At 45.0% G+C, this 22582-nt stretch overlaps 1 protein-coding gene across 1 annotated transcript in view; it reads right to left on the minus strand.

Annotated features, from left to right (window-relative positions):
• Positions 1 to 22582, minus strand: part of DNAH10 (dynein axonemal heavy chain 10) — a 189967-nt gene that overhangs the window by 77825 nt on the left and 89560 nt on the right. The window contains 11 exon segments of the mRNA XM_017888965.1: positions 1299 to 1457; positions 3508 to 3626; positions 5898 to 6011; positions 6013 to 6068; positions 8948 to 8964; positions 10094 to 10251; positions 12660 to 12848; positions 14835 to 14987; positions 15635 to 15769; positions 17870 to 18053; positions 18159 to 18428. Coding sequence (XP_017744454.1) covers positions 1299 to 1457; positions 3508 to 3626; positions 5898 to 6011; positions 6013 to 6068; positions 8948 to 8964; positions 10094 to 10251; positions 12660 to 12848; positions 14835 to 14987; positions 15635 to 15769; positions 17870 to 18053; positions 18159 to 18428 — 1554 coding nt within the window.

The following is a 22582-nucleotide window of genomic DNA, read 5'->3' on the forward strand; positions in this document are numbered from 1 at the left end:
GAGGAGGAGGGAGGAGGAGGGAGGAGGAGGAAGGAGGAGGAAGAAGGAGGAGAAGGAGGAAGGAGAAGGAAGAAGAAAGAAGAAAGAGGAGGAGGAGGAGGAGGACAATGATGACAACGATGACGACTAGATTCAAGCAACCATCAACAGATGCTCAAACCATTGGGTGAATGGGTGATGGTTGGATGAGAAATTTACTTAGTCATAAGATATCTCCCTACATTTGCATATCAACTGCGAAGAGGAATATGGCACCTTAACCCAATAATCAAGATTAACACCACCCATAATAGGGCAACCAACACCACATGCCCGTGATGAGATGCAAAGGACACAGCATCGTTCCTGCGGCCTTCCTGTCAAAGAGCCATAGCCTGAATCTAATTATGAAGAAGCAACTGACAAACCCAAACTGAGATCATTCTCTAAAACAGTTGGCCTGGAATCCTCCAGAACAAGAAGGTCATAAAAGATAAAGAATCCTGAGGAACTGCTCAAAATTAAAGAACGCCAAAAACAAGATGATGGAACTCAGTGTGGAATCGTGGGTTCATCCAGAATCAGGGGAAAAGTGCTAAGAAGCTGTTTTTAAAGCCATGAGTCAGGACTTTGGACTCTTGTTATTTAAGGATTTTATTTATTATTAATGGGATTTGATTAGAACATAAAATCGGAACCATTCCTGCATTTACAAAGAGATATTATAGGACCAACTAAAAGCTTTTTACCTTACACACCCTCAGAGCATTTATTACCTTACACACCCTCAGAGCATTTCTGTACTTGGCCTCACTCGGCCTTCACCATGGCACATGGTGATGTCATCAGGGCACCATCAACCACATCTACAGATGGAAAACTGTGGCTCGGGAGGGCATTCCTGCATTTTCCATGGCACTTTGCTACCTTTCTTTGACTCTTTGACTTACCTTGCCATAGAACATGGTGACCAGGCAGCTTGATGGCGGCTGTGTTTGAGGACGTAGAGTCACACAGATCAGGTTCAAATCCCTGGCCTTGGGGCACGTTTCTGATCTTTTCTAGGCCTCAGTTTCCTCTGTGGTAAGCTGGGAACAATCCCGGTACCTAGCACATTGCATCACTAAGAAGACTGAGGTCACATGTAAAAAGCACTAAGACTGGACTGCTCACTTCCGAAGCACAGCCTCCAGGATTGAACTCTAAGTCTGCTGAAATCCAAGCATGAAGCTACAATGCATAGTCCTGCCACCGTTTTTAATGTTGAGCTAATTAACATTAACTAACCCAGGCTCTTTCCTACCTACAAAGATACTCACTTTCGCTCCTTCTTATCCGTTGGCCTGTTGATTTCCCTGAAGATGTTTGACAACACCCCATCGGTCCAGTCTCGGGTGGTTGGGTCCAGGATGCCATAGAGTTCTATGACACTCACGGCTTTGGGGTTCAGGATGTACAACTTTGTCATCAGCCCAAGCCTAAATCAAGAGAGGCTTTAGCCATGGTTCAAGCAAACTAAATGCATGAGGAAAACAGTCTGGGTTTCCTCTGTGAGGAATTAGATGTTTTGAATTCAAGCCAAAATTTAAAATGCAACCCATGCAAACTCTTGACTGGGCTTCCCTTCACTGTTAGTGCTTTCTTCTAAACATAAAGCAACCACATTTCACCAAAAATGTGGCCACAGCACAAATGAAGTCTGAACTAGAAGCACAGCTTCGCCTCTGGAGGGCGCCAAGAAGCTAACTTTCATGTATATTTCATGTTTATGCATATTCCATATTCATATATATGACATTTAAGTAAATATCTCAGAATTAAGGGCGTATAGGAGACCATACTCAGTCATCCAGGATAATAACAAAGCTTTGAACTACAAATGTTCAATCCTTCTTACTTGCAGAACATCTGCTCTGTGTTGTCTTCATGGATCAAGCAGACAGGGCACTTCTCACCATAGTGCCTGTAAATCCCCACAGCCCTAACTATAGGATTAATTCAACCAAAGAGAACTAAATATCACATACTCCACAGTTCACAACCAACAAATCAGTAAGTCATAATAATGTACATGCTATATTAGACATACATACGTGTGTGATAGTTCTATAAACTATTTAACGATGAATGAATTAAAGAATGAAATGCAGATGGCCGCAGTACAGCCCACTTAGAGTCAGTAAACCACTGTCAGCTGGTTTTCTCATATGAAACATATAAGGAAACAATGGGAACAAATGACATACACTTACTCTTTAGATTTTATAGACTGCCTATTAAGTCACAAAAATTATTGGCTTGATTTAGATTTTTGCCAGACTGTCAGCATCCACGGAGGTCTTTCTGGAATCTAGTTATTGCTTAGGAGAGAAGCGAGGAGTCAGGAATCCACTTTCAGTAGAAGGCTTTCAATTCACTGCAGGCTTTTATGACATACTCTCTCTCTCTCTCTTTTTTTTTTTTTAGAGAGAAGGTCTCACTCTTTGCCCAGGCTGGTGTGCAGTGGCACAATCCTAGCCCACTGCAGACTCAAACTCTTGAACTCAAGTAATCCTCCCTCCTTAGCCTCCTGAGTAGCTGTACTACAGGTACACGTCACCACACACAGCTAATTTTTTTTTTAATGTGGAGACGGAGTCTCATTATGTTGCCCAGGCTGTTCTCAAAATCCTGGCCTAAGTGATCCTCTCACCCCGGCCTCCCAAAGCGCTGGGATTACAAGCATGAGCCACCATGCCTGGCTCCTTTATGATCTTCAATGTGGGAGTGTACGATCACTTTTTCCTTCATGAAGAATTGCCCCTGAAGGGCTAGAGATTATAAGGCACCCGGGGAGGTGACATTCTTTCTCTGGCCACTGCGAAACCACAGCAGTGCTGCATAAGGTGAATCCTGAATTACTTTAAGGAAGCAATTTAGACACCAAAAAACTATGACTTCCGTTCATTTTCACAATATCCTCATAAGATAGTTTGTGAAACTCTCATTTCACAAATGAACCTATTCACCATCTGATGCACAAGCGGGTTGCTAATTTTGCATTCTAAAATATCTTTTTTTTTTTTTTTTTTGAGGCAGAGTCTCGCTCTGTCGCCCAGGCTGGAGTGCAGTGACGCAATCTCGGCTCACTGCAAGCTCCGCCTCCCGGGTTCACGCCATTCTCCTGCCTCAGCCTCCTGAGTAGCTGGGACCACAGGCGCCTGCCACCACGCCCAGCTAATTTTTTGTATTTTTAATAGAGACGGGGTTTCACCGTGGTCTCGATCTCCTGACCTTGTGATTCGCCCGCCTCGGCCTCCCAAAGTGCTAAGATTACAGGCGTGAGCCACCGCGCCCGGCCGCATTCTAAAATATCTTAACTGAGTCTGCAATGAAGTCAGTAAAAACACGCTGAGTCAAAAGGGGTGTGTATTACAAATTTACCCTCCCAGGAAATCAGAGAGCAAAGTGGGACTTGGCAATACTGCCACCAAACATATACTGTGAGCCCCCTGGCAGTCAGGCCCTCCCCACGGAGGTCATACTCACTTGGTCTGGGCCTGACACAGAGTGTTAATGACGACGGACTTGCCTCCTCTGGTGGGTCCCACCACCATCGTCGTGTGGCGGGTTAACATGGTCTCGAACATTTGAACCACTTTATCCACCTGCGGGACAAACAATGGCAGTTGGGCTAAACCATGATCTTTTCCTGAAGCAGTTTGAGATACAACACACATGCCTACAATTTACCTTTGAAAGGGTACAAGTCAATGGTTTCCAGTATATTCAGAGACTTGTGCAACTATCCCCATGAGCAATTTTAGAACATTTTTATCACCCCTCCCCGCAAAAAACCCTGAACCCATCTCTCCCAATCCCCTTTCCCCCAGCCCCTGGCAACCACTCATCTACTTTCTGTCTCTATGGATTTGCGTATCCTGGGCATTTCATGGAAATGGGATCCTAGAATGTGTGATCTCTCACATCTGGCTTCTTTCGCTTAGTGTGTTTTCAAAGCTCATCCATGTTGCAGCACGCGTCAGCGCTGCATTCCTTTCTATGGCCAAAATATATCCCACGGCATGGACAGACCACATTCTGTTTCAGCAGTTGATCCATCAATTGATGGATGTTGGGTTGTTCCCACTTTTTGGCTATTACGAATAATGCTGCTCCAGACATTCGTGAACAATTCTGAGCAGATGTTCGTCCTCACTCTTGGGTAGATCCCAGTAGTGAAATTGCCAGGTCTTATGGTAACTCTTGGTTTAACCTGTTGAGGAACTGCCAGGCTGTTTTCTAAAGTGGCTGCATCATTTTACATTCCTTCCAGAAAACACATGCTTTTAAACAACCAGCTACAGAGAAAATCAGGGTCAGGAAAGGCACAGAAAGCTCTCACCCACGGCCGGTACCCGGTGCCCACTGCCCAGGCCTGAGGCCTCTGGTAGCCTGACACCCTGAAGCTGCCTGACCTGAGGCAACCCCCCAGGCCTGGAGGCTCTGGGCATTTACATTCTCAGCAGGACTCCGCCAATCAATACGTATTTGGCTTAATGACAACATATACAACTTACAGGCTCTTCAGAGGATCCAAATCCTACCCCAGCAATATCTAATTTAATTTTTTTCTAAGTGTGACTCAGGAGAAAAAAAAAGGTGAGGTGAGGAAAGAACCTCTGATGGTTGATGCCTCAAAACAAAATATTCGAGTCATCTGATCACATTGTGTGAAACAAACTACATATATAAAATTTAGATTTAGCCTTAAAAAGGACAGAAATTCGGCCGGGCGACAAAGTGGCTGCAAGCCTGTAATCCCAGCACTATTGAGGCAAGGCCGAGACGGGCGGAATCAACGAGGTTCAAGGAGATCGACGAACCAATCTCGGCAAACACGGTGAAACCCCGTCTCTACTAAAAATACAAAAAAACTAGCCGGGCGAGGATGGCGGGCGCCTGTAGTCCCAGCTACTTGGGAGGCCTGAGCGGAGAATGGTGGGGGAACCCGGGAGGCGGAGCTTGCAGCGAAGGCTGAGAACCGGCCACTGCACTCCAGCCCTGGACGGACAGAGCGAGAACTCTGGCCTCAAAAAAAAAAAAAAAAAAAAAAGAAGAAATTTGAAAGGTGCCAACAACATCGGATAAAATGTTGAGAACACTGTTTAGTGAAATAACCAGACACAAAAAGACAAAAAATTTCCCACCTATAGGAGGTACCTAGAGTAAGTCAAATGTGTAAACGAACCAGACAGTCGAGCAGGTTTGCTAGCGGCTGCGAGAGGGAGGGGAGAAGGTAAGTAGTTAAAACAGGGACAGGGTTTTAGTTTTTGCAATATGAAAACGTTTCTGGAGAGTGGAATAAGGTGGATGGCGCGAGAGAGAGAGGGTGAATGGTACTTAGTGCCTACCAAACTCTACCATTTTTTTTCTTTTCCCTTTTTTTTTTTTTATATTTTTTTTGAGACAGTCTCGCTCTGTCACCGAGGCTGGAGTGCAGTGGCAACCGATCGTTGGCTCATTTGCAAGCTCCACCTCCCGTGTTCAAGCAATTTCTCTTGGCCTCCAGCTCCAAAGGAAGCCTGAGAACTGACAGGCGAGCGCCACTACACCCAGCTAATTTTGTATTTTTAGTACGAGATGGGGTTTTCTCCATGTGGTCACGCCTCCCGAAGTGCTTCGGGATTACCAGGGCTAAGGCCACTGCACCACCGGACCTAACAAACTCTACAATTTACAAGTAGTAAGAGGGTAAATATGTTTTATGTGTGATTTGACCACGATTTAAAAATGGGGAAAAATGGTTTAGAGATGGTGAAACTTTTTGAGTATTTTAACTATTACATGGAAGTATTTTGTTAAAGACTTGAAAAAACAAAAAAGCCAAATGGAAAGGATGGCACAGCCACAGGGAGCCTTCATTTTCCCGCTTTGACCTGGCGGGTAGCGACCGCATAGCCGTTTCTCCTCCAGGACGCCTACCGCATCATTGAAGTTCAGGGGTAGCGGACGCGAGGGCAGTCGCAGCCCAAGGAAAACAGATCCGAAATCCAACTGGAGGAAAAGAGGAACATTCTTTCAACACACAAACTTGGGCAGGTTCATGTCTCCGCAGGGCCCTCATCAGCACCGACGCAACGTGCCCTGCCCAGGAAATGAAACATGCTTTTGCCAAGAGATTTCCCAAAGGAACCAGTGGCTTTTAGACCTGTGTTCCCACCCAGTGGGAAACACTCTTAATGAAATATAAAATAATACATTTTATACTTTAAAAAATGTATACAACATTTAGATTTAGAAATGTATATAATTTTTTTAATTACAGAATTTATATAGATGTTAAGAATTATATAGAGTCCTGGAATATAGTTATAAATTATATACATACATATACAGAGAATGTAAACATAAGTTTCTAATTTTTTATACTTAAAATATGTAAAATATAAATTATATAAAAATAAAGTTTTTTATATAAGATGTATTGAAACATAAAACATAGTAAAAATAGTATACGTTGTCATATTATTTCCATATAATATGACTTCATATTATGGATAAATATACACATATAATGCCGGATGCATGTGGCTCACTGCGCTGGGTAATCCTCAGCACTTTTGGGAAGGCTGAGGCGGGCGGACATTTAACCTGAGTCAGGAGTTGGAGATCAGGACTGCTGGCTGACACGGTGGAAAACCACGTCTTCCTAGTAAAAATACAAAAATTAGCTGGGAGTGTGGTGGCGGTGCCTGAAATGCCCAGGCTATTCGGGAGGCTGAGGCAGGGAGAGATCACTTTGAACCGGGAGGTGGAGGTTAACAGTGAGCTGAGATTGGTACCATTAGCACTCCAGCCTGGGTGACAAGAGTGAAGCTCTTGTCTCGAAAAAATATATATATATACATAGTACACACACATGATTATACACATACATATGAAATAATAAAATTTAAATGAAACATAAAAATTATATATAGAATGATTATTACATATATTATAAATTTTATATAAATGAAAGTTTTTAATACCAATGGTATATATGATAGTATATCATTTAGATAAATAAATTAATAAATTAACATAAATTATCATTTTGTATTGTTTATAAATTGATATAATTTATAAAAATTTATATAAAATGTTAATATGTATGTTATATAGTGTAAATATGTATAAAATATTATATGTAATACAAAATATATAAAATTTCATATTTCATATTTAATAACAATCATATAAATCATATAAACTTAAATACGCATTTTCAAAATTTCATATGAAAATAAAATGTAAAATAAAATATATAAAAGTGAAATATAAAATATAAAATTGTATATAAACATAAAAATTAAATAAAATATAAAAAAGGCGCACAGGCAGAGGAGTGAGGCACAACGCTGCGATCCAGCCTAGGGGCGGGGTGGGCCTGTTCCTGGGAGGCCGAGTGTCCTGGTGGGCCGTGCGAGGAGAAGAAAACAGATTTCGGCCAGAGGGAAGGAGCGGAACCTTCCTCCTCCCCACCTTACAGAGAGGGCCATGGTCATCTACATTAAGGCAAAGGTTCCTTATCACAGGAAGAACATTTGCCTTGACCTTTAGGTGTGCATATATATATATTTATTTATTTATTTATTTTTTTTGGTTTTTTTTTTTTTTTTTTGAGACAGGGTCTCACTCTGTCACCCAGGCTGGAGTGTAATAGTGCCATCTCGGCTCATTGCAGCCTCCACCTCCCAGGTTCAAGCAATCCTCCCACTTCAGCCTCCTAAGTAGCTGGGACTATAGAAGCGTGCCACCACACCTAGCTAAATTTTTTGGTTTTGGGGATTTGTTTTGAAACAAATGGGGTTTTGTCATGTTGCCTAGGCTGGTCTCAAACTTCTGGCCTCAAGCAATCCTCCCACCTCAGCCTCCCAAAGTGCTAGGATTACAGGCATGAGCCACTGCACCCAGTCTTAGGTGCTTTTATATAAATCTCAAAAACAAAATTTTGAACTCAGGACCTGGCAAGCATCTCTATGTTGTCTCCTAGGGCAGGCAGTCCTGCTTCTTTTTCAGTATTCACTATCTGGAAATGTGGGTATCTCTTCTCTACACATTACCTCCAGGATGTGGAATGGAAAAGGCCACTTTTCTTTTTGTTCTGCCTCTCAGATTCAATATAGGAGCCCTGGGGATTGCAGTTCCCCTGCCTTCTCCAGAAGGAAGAAGGACTGACGTGGGGCTTCTGCTATTTGCTTAATTGTAAAGACATCGTGTTGCAAGCTGAAGGCTGATGTTTCATTTGAAACAGGTGCTTAGGTGGTGGTATTTGTGAATTCTTTACCTTTTATTCCAAACAAGACTAAATAAAGGGCAAGTATAGCTGACTTCAGGGACTTTTTAATGTCCTCTAGTTTCTGCCACTAGCATGATAAGCGCAGTTGAGAACTGCAGCAATTCCAAATATGTGGTTCTAATTTGAAGCAAAAGATGCTAAATCCTGACTCATCCTGTGACATAGATTTACTGAATAAGAACAAAGGTCCAAGTTCGCAAACTTTTGACATGATAAAGAAGCCCAAAGACAATCTAGCAAAGTTAATTTCCTATGTGAAGAAACCATCACAGTCTCCGTACAAACAGTTTTACATGTGTAACTCCACCTTGTTGGATGAGAAGAGGGATTTTCCTCCTAGAAAAGGAGGCTGTTTTTTTTGTTTTGTTTTGTTTTGAAACGGAGTCTCGCTCTGTCGCCCAGGCTGGAGTGCAGTGGCCGGATCTCAGCTCACTGCAAGCTCCGCCTCCCGGGTTTACGCCATTCTCCTCCCTCAGCCTCCCGAGTAGCTGGGACTCAGGCACCCGCCACCTCGCCCGGCTAGTTTTTTGTATTTTTTAGTAGAGACGGAGTTTCACCATGTTAGCCAGGATGGTCTCGATCTCCTGACCTCGTGATCCGCCTGTCTCGGCCTCCCAAAGTGCTGGGATTACAGGCTTGAGCCACCGCGCCTGGCCAGGAGGCTGTTTTTTACCTCTTTCTCAGAAGTCCTTGGATATTTGGTATTTGCAATGTGTTTTCATTCTTCTAAGGAAGTACCAGATTGTGCAGCAGTTAAGCCTATGAATGCATGCTTGGGTTCGGTGTAAGGCAGTAAAAGAAAACAAGTCAGCTGTGACTGCAGTGATGGGAACATATTCACCTCCCTAGGAGGAGAGACTGCTGCAATTCGCTTCACTCTTTTTTGCAGAGCCTTAGATAGCACTTGGGACTGTTTTCCCTGTTGCTAAGACTGAAAGTGGCATCAGTGGTTTTTCAGTTCAGAAGATATGACCCACCCGATAGTATGATCGCCCTTCAACTTTGGACATAGATGAGCAGGGGAGAAAATGAAAGAAGTTTCCATATAACTCCTTTCTCCTGAGAAAAAGAAGTAACAATGACGAATGCAGCTTCATCTGACTTTATAGTGTTTTACATTTTACAGCTTCCTTTTTTGTAAGAGCATAAATATCTCTTCCTTCGACCCCTCCAAAAAAAAAAAACCCAAATGTGTGAAAACGCCAAAAGGAGGAAGTGATTTGTGGTAGCCTGTCCTCCTATGGATGCGAACAGGCTTCTATCACTGCACTCACAGCTGCTTTGTTTCCTTTTCCTACCCAAATGTGTGTGTGCGTGTGTGTGCGCGTGTGTGTAACATTATGAGTACAATCACTAGAGAAACAGGTAAGCCTGTTGCCCACAGAACAGCATTGACTGAACTTTTTCTTTAAAGTCCATGTAAAAACAACCACAATTGTTCCCCTTTTGTTGCAAAGAGAAAATAACAACTCACATTCATGCTTTCATGAGAATTTTGTTAGTCCCCACCATTCCGCCACACCCATCCTGAGACCACAGATTGATTATTACTATGGAAGCATCATAAATGTTGGTATTGGAGCGAGGACGTTGCACTCAACCTTAAGGTACTAAGTGTAATTACAAAGCAAACGATATAACAGGTAAGAGGCCGAAGTAAGGCCAGACCGCTGGGGGAAGCGGCTGCTAAGACTTAAACATTTCAGGTGATACCATACTGTGCCCATCACCTCCCCAAAACCACATAGTAAATGCACATGAACCAGCTGAAAGCAGAGAATGTTCCAGCACATGGCCCCTACCTCCCTAAGGTCAGAGGAGCCTCTCTTCAGCTCACCAGCCATGACCAGCACTGATTTCAGGGCTCTGAGTCCAAAATCATAGTGATACTGCTTGGACAGCTGCTCCCGGGCCAGCTTATACAGAACCGTCATCTTTTTTGCCAGAGTCTTTTTGAAAGAAGATAATAATACAAAAAAAAAAAAAGATAAAATAAAATGATTGAAAAGCAACAGAGGATCGTTCTACAAATGCAAGAAAAAAGGGGCAGGTGTTCCAGTGCAGCCGCTCTACAAATAAGCAAATTCTGTCTCTATCTTTCAGAAATACCAGGGTGGGTCCTTCATTTTTAAATGTGGCAAATTGGGAATTAATGTGAAGGAACATCTGTGTTACCAAAATCTTCACCATCTTAATTTAAAGAACAGAACCGTTTGTAGGAATCACACTCTAGAAATACATTGCTTCTTTATTTTGACCTAAACCTATCATCAAGGCAGTAACTAGGCCAAGCGTGGTCACTTATGCCTGTAATCCCAGCACTTTGGGAGGCCAAGGTGGGTGGATCACCTGAGGTCAAGAGTTCAAGACCAGCCTGGCCAACATGGTGAAACCCTGTCTCTGCTAAAAATATAAAAACTAACCAGACGTGGTGGCACATGCCTGTAATCCCAGTTATTTGGGAGGCTGAGGCAAGAGAATCGCTTGAACCCAGGAGGCAGAGGTTGCAGTGAGCTGAGATCACACCATTGCACTCCAACCTGGGTGACAGAGCAAGATTCTGTCTCAAAAAAAAAAAAAAAAAAAAAAAAAGGCTGTAAGTGTCTTTGAGGACAAGTCAGCCACCTCATCTACAGCAAGCGTTCAAAACCCACAAGTCCCTAAGGCAAGTGTAGCAATTTCAGTCATAAAAACTAGGAACAAGAGATCTCATCATGCCATCTCAAAATCCTGACACAGTAATAGGCACCAAGAGCTTTCAATAAAAGACATATTGCAGAAATGCAATGTGACAACCCTCTATGTTAAAAGTATTCTCTATTTTGTAACTTTTCCAGAGCTTCTGGAAAGATCTTACATACGTACATGTTATATAGATAGCTTAAAAGTGGATAAACATTATCTATAAAGTTGTTTTTGAACCCACATATTCTCAAAGGCATTGTGCTGAGTAAAGAAGCCCACCTCAGAGGGTTCCATACTACATGTCTCCAGGTACAGAACAGTCTCAAAGTGACAAAATTATACTGGCTGAAGAATAGATCGGGGTTGCCAGAGTTAGGGTTTGGGGGAGAGTGTGTCTAGTAAGCAGTAACAAGAGGCTGGGTGCAGTGGCACACATCTGTAGTCCCAGCTACTCGCGAGGCTGAGGTGGGAGGATTACTTGAGCCCAGAAGTTCAAGACCAGCCTGGGCTATAGAGACCCTGTCTCTACAAAAAATAAGCAAGATTAGCCAGGCATGATGGCATCTGCCTGGTCCCAATACTCCCAAATACTCAGGAGTCCCAAATACTCAGGAGGCTGAGGCAGGAAGATCATTTGAGCCCAGGAGTTTGAGACTGCAGTGAGCTGTGATCCCGCCATTGCACTCCAGCCTAGGTGACAGAGTAAGACCCTGTCTCTCTTCTTTGTGGTTGTGGTGATAGAATAGTTCTGTATCCTGATGTGGTGACGGCCACTCCCATCCACATGTGATAAAACATCATAGAACTAACTACACGCACACGCCAGAGAGAGAATGTGAAACCTGGTGAAATCCACATAACATCTATACCTGAGTTAACGGCACTTGTGCCAACACCATCTTCCTGGTTTGGGCAATGGGCTGTGGATATGTAAGATATTCTCATGGGGAAAGGGGCACCTGGAAATTCCGTGCTACTATTGTAGCAACCTCTCGTGCGTCTTAAATTATTCCAAAATTAAAAGTTATAATTTAAAAGAGGTGGGGGAGAGAGACAGAGCAGAAAAAAAAACAAAAATCAAAGAGCCACACGGAGCTAACATATCCTAGGTCTCCAGTCTGGAAGAGCCACATGGAGCTACCACATCCTAGGTCCCGTCTGGAAGAGTCACAAGGAGCTAATGTGTCCTAGGCCCCATCTGGAAGAGCCACACGGAGCTAATGCGTCCGCCCCCAGTCTGGAAGAGCCACACGGAGCTAAGGCGTCCTAGGTCCCCAGTCTGGAAGAGCCATATGGCGCTAACGTGTCCTAGGTCCCCAGTCGGGAAGAGCCACACAGAGCTAAGGTGTCCTAGGTCTCCAGTCTGGAAGAGCCACATGGAGCTAACGCGTCCTAGGTCTCCAGTCTGGAAGAGCCACATAGAGCTAATGCGTCCTAAGTCCCAGTCTGGAAGAGCCACACGGAGCTAACGCGTCCTAGGTCCCCAGTCTGGAAGAGCCACACGGAGCTAACGCGTCCTAGGTCCCCAGTCTGGAAGAGCCACACGGAGCTAAGGTGTCCTACATCTCCAGTCTGGAAGAGCCACATGGAACTAACGCGTCCTAAGTCCCCAGTCTGGAAGCAGACCCGGGTGAAGTCTGCACTGCGCAGCCTGGTGCTACCGAGGCCCCACCTTGGCCCCCAGGAAGCCCTCGGAGAAGAGCATGATCTCGCAGATCTGCTGCAGGTCGGGCACGATCACGACCACGGGCCTGAACAGCGCCTTCACTGACTCGGGCAGCTCGGTGCGGCCCGCGTAGCCGGGGTTCATGGTGATGAAGATGCCCATGCGGGAGTCCAGGGAAATCTCCTGCCCTTCAAACTGGAGGGCAAGAAGGAAGAAAGAAAGAAGCAGTTAGGTGGCCCGGCCGGCCTGCCCCCTGGAAAGGAGGCCTGCAGTGAGCTGCATGGGGATTCATTTTCGTGGTAGGAGGCGGATGACACCACTAGCCTCCTTTCCCCTCCCCAGTGTTCAATGCAGGGCCCCCCTCACCGAAGACCTTGGGGAGGGCAGGTCTCAGTGGAACCCCAAACTTGGACCTGAACCCAGGGGCACTACCTTGGAAAGGGGCCCAGGTTGACGAAGCACAGAGCCTGGGGCTGATACAAGAAGCCGTTGACCCTCAACAGATCACTTAACCGGAGTCTCAGTTTATTTTTCTGCACAACAGAAATGCAACCTACCTCATGGCATGGCTGTGGCGATTAAGGGAGTCAGGCCAGGTTGGGAGCGCCCAGCCCACCACCTCACAGAGCACCGGCTTCCATTCCTCTCACCTGGCTTTGCACCCTCTGCGGGTGCCTGGACTTCATGCGGTCACTCCTCCCTAAAGAATCCCACCTCAAACCCTTCAAGAAACCAGTCTTCATTCCTCTGGTTGCCCCAGGTACCAACAAACCACGGAAATCCCTATATTCTTAGCCTCTTTAGCTGAAGGTTGAATCCGGTTGTCTCTCGGTGAAGTTTTCCATTTTATTTTTTTTGATTGTCCGCCAGCCAGGCAGAGGACAGAAATTTTTATTTTTAGGAGGCACAGTCTGCATCACCAACAAGAGGGCAGCCTGGAAGACAGCCAGCCTTCCCCAAAACAAGGCCACCGCCTCGACTCACAGGTCCGCCCTGAGACCATCCCCACCCCTCCTCGGTATCCCACAAGAGGCCCAGATGGGCCCTGGGGAAGAGCAGACAGCTGCTGCCTCCTGGCTCTGAGAAACACAGCTTCTGGAAACGAACATGAGTTAATTCCCTCTCTCGGGAGCAGTCAGCTCAGCCCCAAAAATCCCTCAAAAGAACTCATCAAAAGGAAATCTATCCAGACCCCTTACTGGAATCCTGAAAATATTGAACGGTCTCCAGTTGACACACTCTCTTAACAGTGAGCCCCACCGAGAGCTGAGGAGGAGGCAAGTGGGATGCCAGGGCCACCAGCTCAAGCTGAATTTTCATCCTGGACTTCCCAATGGGGCTCTGAAGGATGGATAGGAGTTTTCCAGTAAAGGGAAGAAGGGACAATTCCACTCAGATGGGGACGCACGTGGTGTCACAGGGCAGGGTTTGACTGCGCAAGTGGCTTAGTGACAAGTGTGCAGGGCATGGAGAGGGGAGGACAGAAGCAGAAGGACAGCAAGGGACCCAGAAGGCCCTGGTGCAGGGAAATGGCCCACCCACACTGGTCTTGTGTTTTCAGAGAACCCCCTTCTGGGCCTCCTAGACTACATAATAAGATCATGTTTCTCCAAATTTGGATCCAGCTTAATCTGGTATAATTTAACACAGACTTCTCAAACTCAAGTCTGCAAACATATTCTTCAGCAGAGAGAAATTGATGAATTCTCAACAATTGTTTTAAAATTTTGCCTTCTCACTTTGATAACCTTGCAAATCCTGCTTGTTATGATGCCGTAACTTTACAAGCTACGAAGACAAAATTTCTTATTCACTGTGACAATGTGATTGCATGGAACATTCGCTTTCTAAGTCAGGTTTTCTCAAACTTGGGAAGTCGCCAAGAATATTTTTTCCCTTCTAGGGGGCCCTGCACATCACTTATTTGAGAACTCTGCCCCACCCCCATTCGTAACTGTTAGTTCTATGTCTGGAGTCAGTGTGAAGTCCTTGGACTGTTACAAGCCTTCTATCATCAACAATGATAATTTTGGAAACCCAATCATCTCAACTGGAAAAGCCAACAGATCTTCTATAGGAAGCCTGGTATAGAGTGACAACGGCCCACCATCTGGTGTTTCAGAGGTAGTATGGCAAGCTTCCATCCTGGGGACATGGTCCCGGGGGCTTCACGTGTCTCACCTGGAACGTGGTTAACTGATGGATCAGAGCATTTCGGATCGTCTGGATCTGAGAGGAGATCACGGAGAGCACAGAAGCGTCGATTCGATTAAACTCATCAAAGCAGCCCCAAGCCCCGCACTGGGCCAGGCCAGAGAAAATCTTCCCCACGGCCTAGGAAGAAAGACATGTCAGGACAAGGACAATTTTCATCTTTAAAACTGCAAGCAATGCATTTATGGATATATTTTCTAAATTAAAGCAAACCATGAGATCGCCGATTGGCAGAGAAGCAGGCGACCAGCCCCCTGACTAGTGGATTTTTCTGGCAGGACTTCCAAGGCCCCTCATGGGCTGGCTCCTACTTGGGACTTTACAAATCCAGATTTTTGTGTAAAACTCCATTTCTCTTCTCTTCTCTTGAAATGTTGGAAAATCTAGCAATGCTGGGTCCACTTTCCCAAATGGTGATTATGAACCAGAGTTGGACAGTGGCGCCCTCTTCAGATGGAGTTTTGCTCTCCAGTTAGCCACAGATCCCACCACTCTCTATTGTCTGCTGGCCGCTTTACTCACATACATCATCTACCTGACGCTACTAGGCTAGTGAATCCGGGACTCTTGCTCTACTTCCTGCTAACGAAGCAGGATCTTCAAGCAGACACACTTGGGTTCTGGGCCTGTGGTGGCGGAAGGTTTCCTCCTAGCTTCTTCCCGCTGACGTCATGTCACCTCACAGAAGACTAGGAAGTGAGATGCCGTGTCCTGCTTTAAGCCCTCTACCTAATGAGCCAGTACCAAAGGTGACAGCAAGGCCTTACCTTGTAATCCATGCCTTCGCCACAGTTGGTGACAACGCAGAGCAAACCCAAGGCTTTCGCCAGGTCCTTGGTGGTCTCGGTTTTGCCGGTACCTGCTGGGCCAGCAGGGGCCCCACCCAGATACATGGACAGTGCCTGTTATAAGCCAAATGCAAAACATATGTTTTCTGGCGCACAGGAGGAAGTGGGTGTCATTTCCAAATTCATCGCTGTGACTACAGGTGCAGAATAGAGAAAAAATGTGGTGGTTGCTTTCATGTGTCAACTTGACTGGGCCACAAGATGCCCAGGTAGCTGGCTAAACATTATTTCTGGGAGTGTCCATGAGTGTGTTTCAGGAAGAGAAAAGCAGATGACCCTCCCCAAAGTGGGTGGGCCTCCTCTAATTCGTTGAAGACCGAACAGAACAGAAGGATGGAGGGAGGTTACATTGGTGCTGCCTGACTGCTTGAACCAGGGCACTGGGCTTCTACCCTTGGCACCTCAGGTTCTCAGGCCTTCAGACCCAGACAGGCATCTACACTATTGGCTCTCTCACTGGTAGAACTTCAAACACTACTGGCTTTCCTGGTTCTCCAGCTTGCAGATGGCAGATTGCGAGAGTAATCAGACCCTATCATCACATGAGTCAATGCCTCATAATAAATCTCTTCCTAAATATCCAGATAGATGGATGGATAGATGGATGGATAGATGGATGGATGGATGGATGGATGGATGGATGGATGGATAGATAGATAGATAGATAGATAGATGGAATAGATGATAGATAAAACAGATGATAGATAGGGATGATGGATGGGTAGAGACAGAGAGAGAGAGTAGATAGATAGACAGACAGACAGACAGATAGGATGGATGGACAGATACATGGGTGGATGGATGGATAGATAGATAAAATAGATGATAGATAGGGATGATGGATGGTAGAGACAGAGAGAGAGAGAGAGAGAGAGAGATAGATAGAATAGATGATAGATAAAATAGATGATAGATAGGGATGATGGATGGGTAGAGATAGAGAGAGAGAGAAAATAGATAATAGATAGATAGATAGATAGATAGATAGATAGATAGATAGATAGATAGACAGACAGACAGGATGGATGGATAGATAGATACATGGGTGGATGGATAGATAGATACATGGATGGATGGATGGATGGATGGATGGATGGATGGATGGATGGATAGATGGATGGATGGATAAGATAGATAGATAGATAGATAGATAGATAGATAGATAGATAGATAGATAGATAGACAGACAGACAGAGACAGATCGATAGACAGAGAGACAGACAGACAGACAGATAGACAGACAGACAAACAGCTAGCTATGTCCTACTGGTCCTATTTCTCTAGAGAACCCTAACCAATACAGATAAGATGACACTCTTTTTCTCAAAAACAAAGGACTTTATCACAGCACAGGAGGCAGCATGGGCTTCCTGTTTTCACTCATTCCCTTTATCCCCGTCCCCCTAAATCCCATAGGGTGATGTGGAGACGGGCCCAGGTGCATGCCACACCCACAGTGGGTGTGAGTCTCAGCTGAGAAAATGTGAGCCTAAGAGACCACCAATCTAGCCAGTTGCAGCGGTGCGTGCTATAGTCCTAGCTACTCGGGAGGCCAAGGTGGGAGGATCACTTGAGGCCAGGAGCTCAAGGCAAGCCTGGGCAACATATCGAGACCTCATCTCTAATTTATAAAAAGAAAAAAAGAAAACTAGCAAGCATCTGACAAACAGTCTTGGGGGTTGCTTGCCAACCTGCCCAAACTCTGCCTGGATGGATGTGTTACCTTCATTTCCTGTACAGCAAACAAGTTTACCTTCTGTCCTGGAGGGAGACGCTATCCCTACCATCCAAGGCTGTTCACTGGAACAGATATATTCTGGAATAAAAGCTGTCACAAGACGTACAAAACCACATCACACCTGCCCTAACAGTCACCATCTTTGACATTTCTGCATTTTCCCATTGGCCTCTACTGATACCCCCTGACACACCATTACCTAGGGGCCAGTGTAGCAGCGGCTAAGCATGGCCACACTTACATCCCAATCCCAAATGGTGACAATCAGGTCACATCCCGAATGGAAAAGCTTTTCCAGATTTCAAGGCAACAATCTCCCCTGCTATTTCAATCACAGCAGTCATCACGCCTCAAGCTTAGAGAAACTGCCCCACCCCAAGGTAAGTGGTAACCACAAGCGCCAGGCCGACAGTCACCTGGGTGAGCGTCAGGTAAATCCGGTCGGTGAGGGGCGTGATGACCAGCCTGCCGTTCAGACCCATGTACTCATATCCGTAGCCAAAGGTTCCCGTGCACTGTCGGATGTTCAGCTCATCCGGCTCCCGGTCCCAATAAAACCGCAACTGACTTTCCCATTCAAACTCTCGGGCCTCCAGGATGCTGGACCGCAAGAAAGGTGGAGGAGGAAGTGGAAACCATTGAGACAGACCAGCGGACCACGAAGGGTCCCTTTTGAAATGCCAGTGCCCCCCGGAAAATGCTCACCTGCCTCTTATGAAAGAATCAACTATGTCTCTGGCGTGCACGTCAATGATGAGAACAGTGTTGTATTTTTTCCTGTCGTTTTTGCTCAGGGGCATGGTGATGCGCGTTACCAACTCATCGATCTGTCGGTGCATTTTCCTGCCGTAGTTCTTCATGGCCTGCTTCTCCCCTTTTTGCACTTTGTGGAAGACGTCTTCCACCTCCCAGGTCCACCACACCTGGCTGGCGGCCAGCACCACCACGCCTTGGTACAGGAGCATCCAGTCGACTCTGCAGAGAATGCACACGTGTAAGAGGCTCTGATCAATCCAGGGACTGGTACCCAAAACAGTCCTTTCAGGAATTTATTTCTTTGATCTGGAATAGGGAGGGCAAAGTAAAGGCTTCAGGTAAGCAAGTGCCTACATTTGTTTACCTAAGTAAGTCAGAGGAGTAAGACTTAGACAGGAGTAAGATGTTACCTATCTCTGACTAGGTAGTAAAATTCCAGGCCGAGGGTGCCTCTCTCCACAAAAAATGTTGCAAGTACCTGACTGCATAGAAAGATGCCAGATCATGGCTGGGTGCGGTGGCTCACGCCTGTAATCCCAGCACTTTGGGAGGCCGAGGCAGGCGGATCACGAGGTCAGGAGTTCAAGACCAGCCTGGCCAACATGGTGAAACCCCATTTCTACTTTTAAAAAAATACGAAAATTAGGCATGGTGGCATGTGCCTGTAATCCCAGCTACTTAGGAGGCTGAGGCAGGAGAATCGTTTGAACCTAGGAGGCGGAGGTTGCAGTGAGCCAAGACCACATCACTGCACTCCAGCCTGGTGACAGAGCGAGACTCCATCTCAAAAAAAAAAAAAAAAAGAAAGAAAGAAAGAAAGAAAGAAAAGAAAAGAAAAGGAAAAGAAAGTTGCCAGATCACTTTTTCAATGTTTTGGGCCAGTCGTGGTGGCTCACACCTATAATCCCAACACTTTGGGAAGCCAAGGCGGAGGATCACTTGAAGCCGGGAGTTCAAGACCAGCCTGGGCAACATAGCAAAACCCTGTCTCTACAAAAAATAAATTAAAAACTACCCAGGCATGATGACGCACGCCTGTAGTCCCAGCTACTCCAGGGGCACTGGAGCCCAGGAGTTGGAGGCTGCAGCGAACTACAATTGTGCACTGTACTCCAACCAGAGTGACAGAGCAAGGCCCTGTCTCTAAAAAATAAAATAAAATAAAATAAAATAAAATAAAATAAAATAAAATATTTGATTAAGGTTTTCAAACTTACTTAGTATTTGGGGTTTATTGTAAGAAGTAAAAAAAAAATTCCAGGCTGGGCATGGTGGCTCATACCTGTAATCCTAGCATTATGAGAGGCCAAGCTGCGGCAGATTGCTTGAGCTCAGGAGTTTGAGACCAGCCTGGGCAACACAGTGAAACCTTGTCTCTACCAAAAATATAAAAATTAGCCAGATGTGGTGGCACATGCCTATAGTCCCCACTATTCAGGAGGCTGAGGTGGGAGGATTGCTTGAACCCAGGAGCTCAGGGCTTCAGTGAGCCGAGCTCACATCGCTGTACTGTGGCCAGGGCAACAGAGTAAGACCCTGCCTCAAGAAAGAAAATTAAAATTCCAACAAAGAATTTCATAATCTCTGACCACACTGCCCAGGTTTGCAGGCCAGGTTGTATCATGCTTTTGAATTTTTGCCAGTCTGAAAGGTGAAACAAAACATCTCATCCTCCCTTAATGTACAGATCCTGCTGAGTCGTGGGGTTTCTCCTCTTTTCATATGTTTGGATTTCCTCTACCAAGGCACTAACTTACATAGCTTGTGATTGCCTTGAAACACATTTAGGCAAAGCTCTTTTTCTAAACTGCACTTAAAAAATAATGGACTCAGAGCTATAAATGCCTGATATGGTTGGGCTCCATGTCCCCACCCAAGTCTCAACTCCACTTGTAATCCCCATAACCCCCAGGTGTTGAGGGAGGGACCTGGTGGGAGGTGATTGGATCATGGGGGCGGTTCCCCGCATGCTGTTTTCATGATACGGAGTGAGTTCTCATGAGATCTGATGGTTTTATAAGTGGTTGTTAGTTCCTCCTTCTCTCTCTTTCTTGCCACCATGCGAAAAAGGTACTTGCTTTGCCTTTGCCTTCTGCCACAACTGTAAGTTTCCTGAGGCCTCCCCAGCCATGCGTAACTGTGAGTCAATTAAACCTTTTTCTTTATAAATTACCCAGTCTTGGGTATTTATGTATAGCAGTGTGAAAACAGACTAATACAATGCCAATACTGGAAAAGTGACTTTGGGTTACTACAGTTATTATCTTGATGACCTACAGTTAATGGCAAAATAAATTTAAAAGAGTATGAGGCCGGGCGCGGTGGCTCACACCTATAATCCCAGCACTTTGGGAGGCCGAGACTGGTGCATCACCTGAGGTTGGGAGTTCAAGACCAGTCTGAACAACATGGCAAAACTCTGTCTGTACTAAAAATACAAAAGTTAGCCAGGTGTGGTGGTGGGTGCCTGTAATCCCAACTACTCGGGAGTCTGAGGCAGAAGAATCGCTTGAACCTGGGAGGCGGAGGTTACAGTAAGCTGAGATCGCGCCATTGCACTCCAGGCTGGGTGACAGAGCGCGACTCTGTCTCAAAAAATAAATAAACAAATAAATAAATAAGTAAGAAAAGCAATAAAAAGAACATTGACCTTTGTTGTCTTCTTTAAAATTCTGCAGTGCAGCTAAAACCTAAAGATTACTTATATCCATGATTCCTATACATCAGGAGAGAGACAACAAAGATTACGAACACCCAGAGGTGGCAGCTGAGGCCACAGGATCAGAGAAGATTAAATGACCAGGGCAAAGCTAAGAAATCCCAGGACACTGGTGTTTCCTGGGACTAGATACAGCTGGCCTTAACTTCTCAGTGATGCCACATGTATCAGCTCAAATAAATCAACATGCTCACGTCAACTATTCTCCCTGTTGGAAGCAACAAGTTCACGTGCTCAAAGGCGCATTGGGATGAGAAAAATATCTTTTTCAGTCCATCAGGCTGAATTCCCTTACTCTTTTCCACCAACGAAGAACTGCCAAACGTAGCAATGCCCTAGCAAAGTGGTAGCTATCATGCAAATAAAATCAACTGATGCTGACTTAAAATTCATAGTATTTTGAGCATGAAAGAGACTTTAAAACATTCAGCGATTAATACATACAGAAGGCAGAGATTTCTGTCTAGTCTGGTTTTGAAATAGCATCTAGCATAGTGAATAGCCCAGAGCAGGGGTTGAAGAAATATTGGTTAAATGAATGCTAGGGCCACCTCCTATCAACTCGCAAGACTAACTGTCAAATACTCAGGAATTTTGCAAGCTGGTTGTTAAACCACTTACTGTTATTTCATTGAGCTTTGAAATCAGCCATGGCAGGAATATTTGCACCATGGAAATTGGCAAATACTTTAAATCAAAGCTTTAAAATCTCTTTTCCAGACATTCAGTTTACCAGCATACCACTGAACATATCTACATAAAGATGCTAACAAATTTTTTATATGCCTCAGTACCTCGGAAACAGCAGGATCATAATCAAATAAATATTATGCTGTTCTCTGATAATTTTTTAAGTAGATGTTTGCATTTTGCAAAATCAAAAAGGCAGTGTACAAAATCAAGAGGATGGTGTTCTCATAATAACAAGAAAGATTTTATGTCTGCATCAAGGCCCTGCCAAATATACTCCAACTTTAAGGGGGATCCTGCCTCAATCTAACAGAACAAGTTAGCCAAAGAGGCTTTCTGTATTTCTAGTTGAACTGCACTCAGGTGCTAGGAGCAGGCAGGGCTCAGCATGATATCCTGAAGCCTCTCTAGCCACAAAAATCTTTCTATGCAGTAGAAATTCAGTAATATTTTAGAAACAACGTTACATACACACAATCCTACTAAACACCTCGTTTCTGGTGGTTCACTAAGTCAGCGGGTCACACGCTAAGGGTGCTGGGAATCCCCTGGGAGCTTGCAAAAACACAAATCCTCAGGCCCCACCCCCAGAGTTCTGATGCACAGGCGCAGGCTAAGACCCAAGAATCAGCATTTCTAACAATCGCAGGGGCCCTGCCACCAGGGGGCACACTTTCAGAGTACTGCCCGGTGTGATCGTTTGAAGACTGCTATCTTTTTTTTTTTTTTTCCATTTTGTTTTGTTTTGTTTTTATTACAGAAATGGATATACCCATACCAAATGGAGAGGGGATGAGTATGTAATAGAGATAGGGCCCTTTTCTTGGAGCAATGTCTGTAAGGAGATGAGTAGGAAAATTACCAAAAATCACAGGCATCCTGAAATGACTCATAGATGTAGCAGACAAGATCTCGGGACAGGCCAGTTTCTTACTTTGGGATCTATTTCTTTCATGCTTAAAAT

This window comes from Rhinopithecus bieti, unplaced genomic scaffold (assembly GCF_001698545.2).
Source record: "Rhinopithecus bieti isolate Rb0 unplaced genomic scaffold, ASM169854v2 scaffold_574, whole genome shotgun sequence".
Classification (NCBI taxonomy): domain Eukaryota; kingdom Metazoa; phylum Chordata; class Mammalia; order Primates; family Cercopithecidae; genus Rhinopithecus; species Rhinopithecus bieti.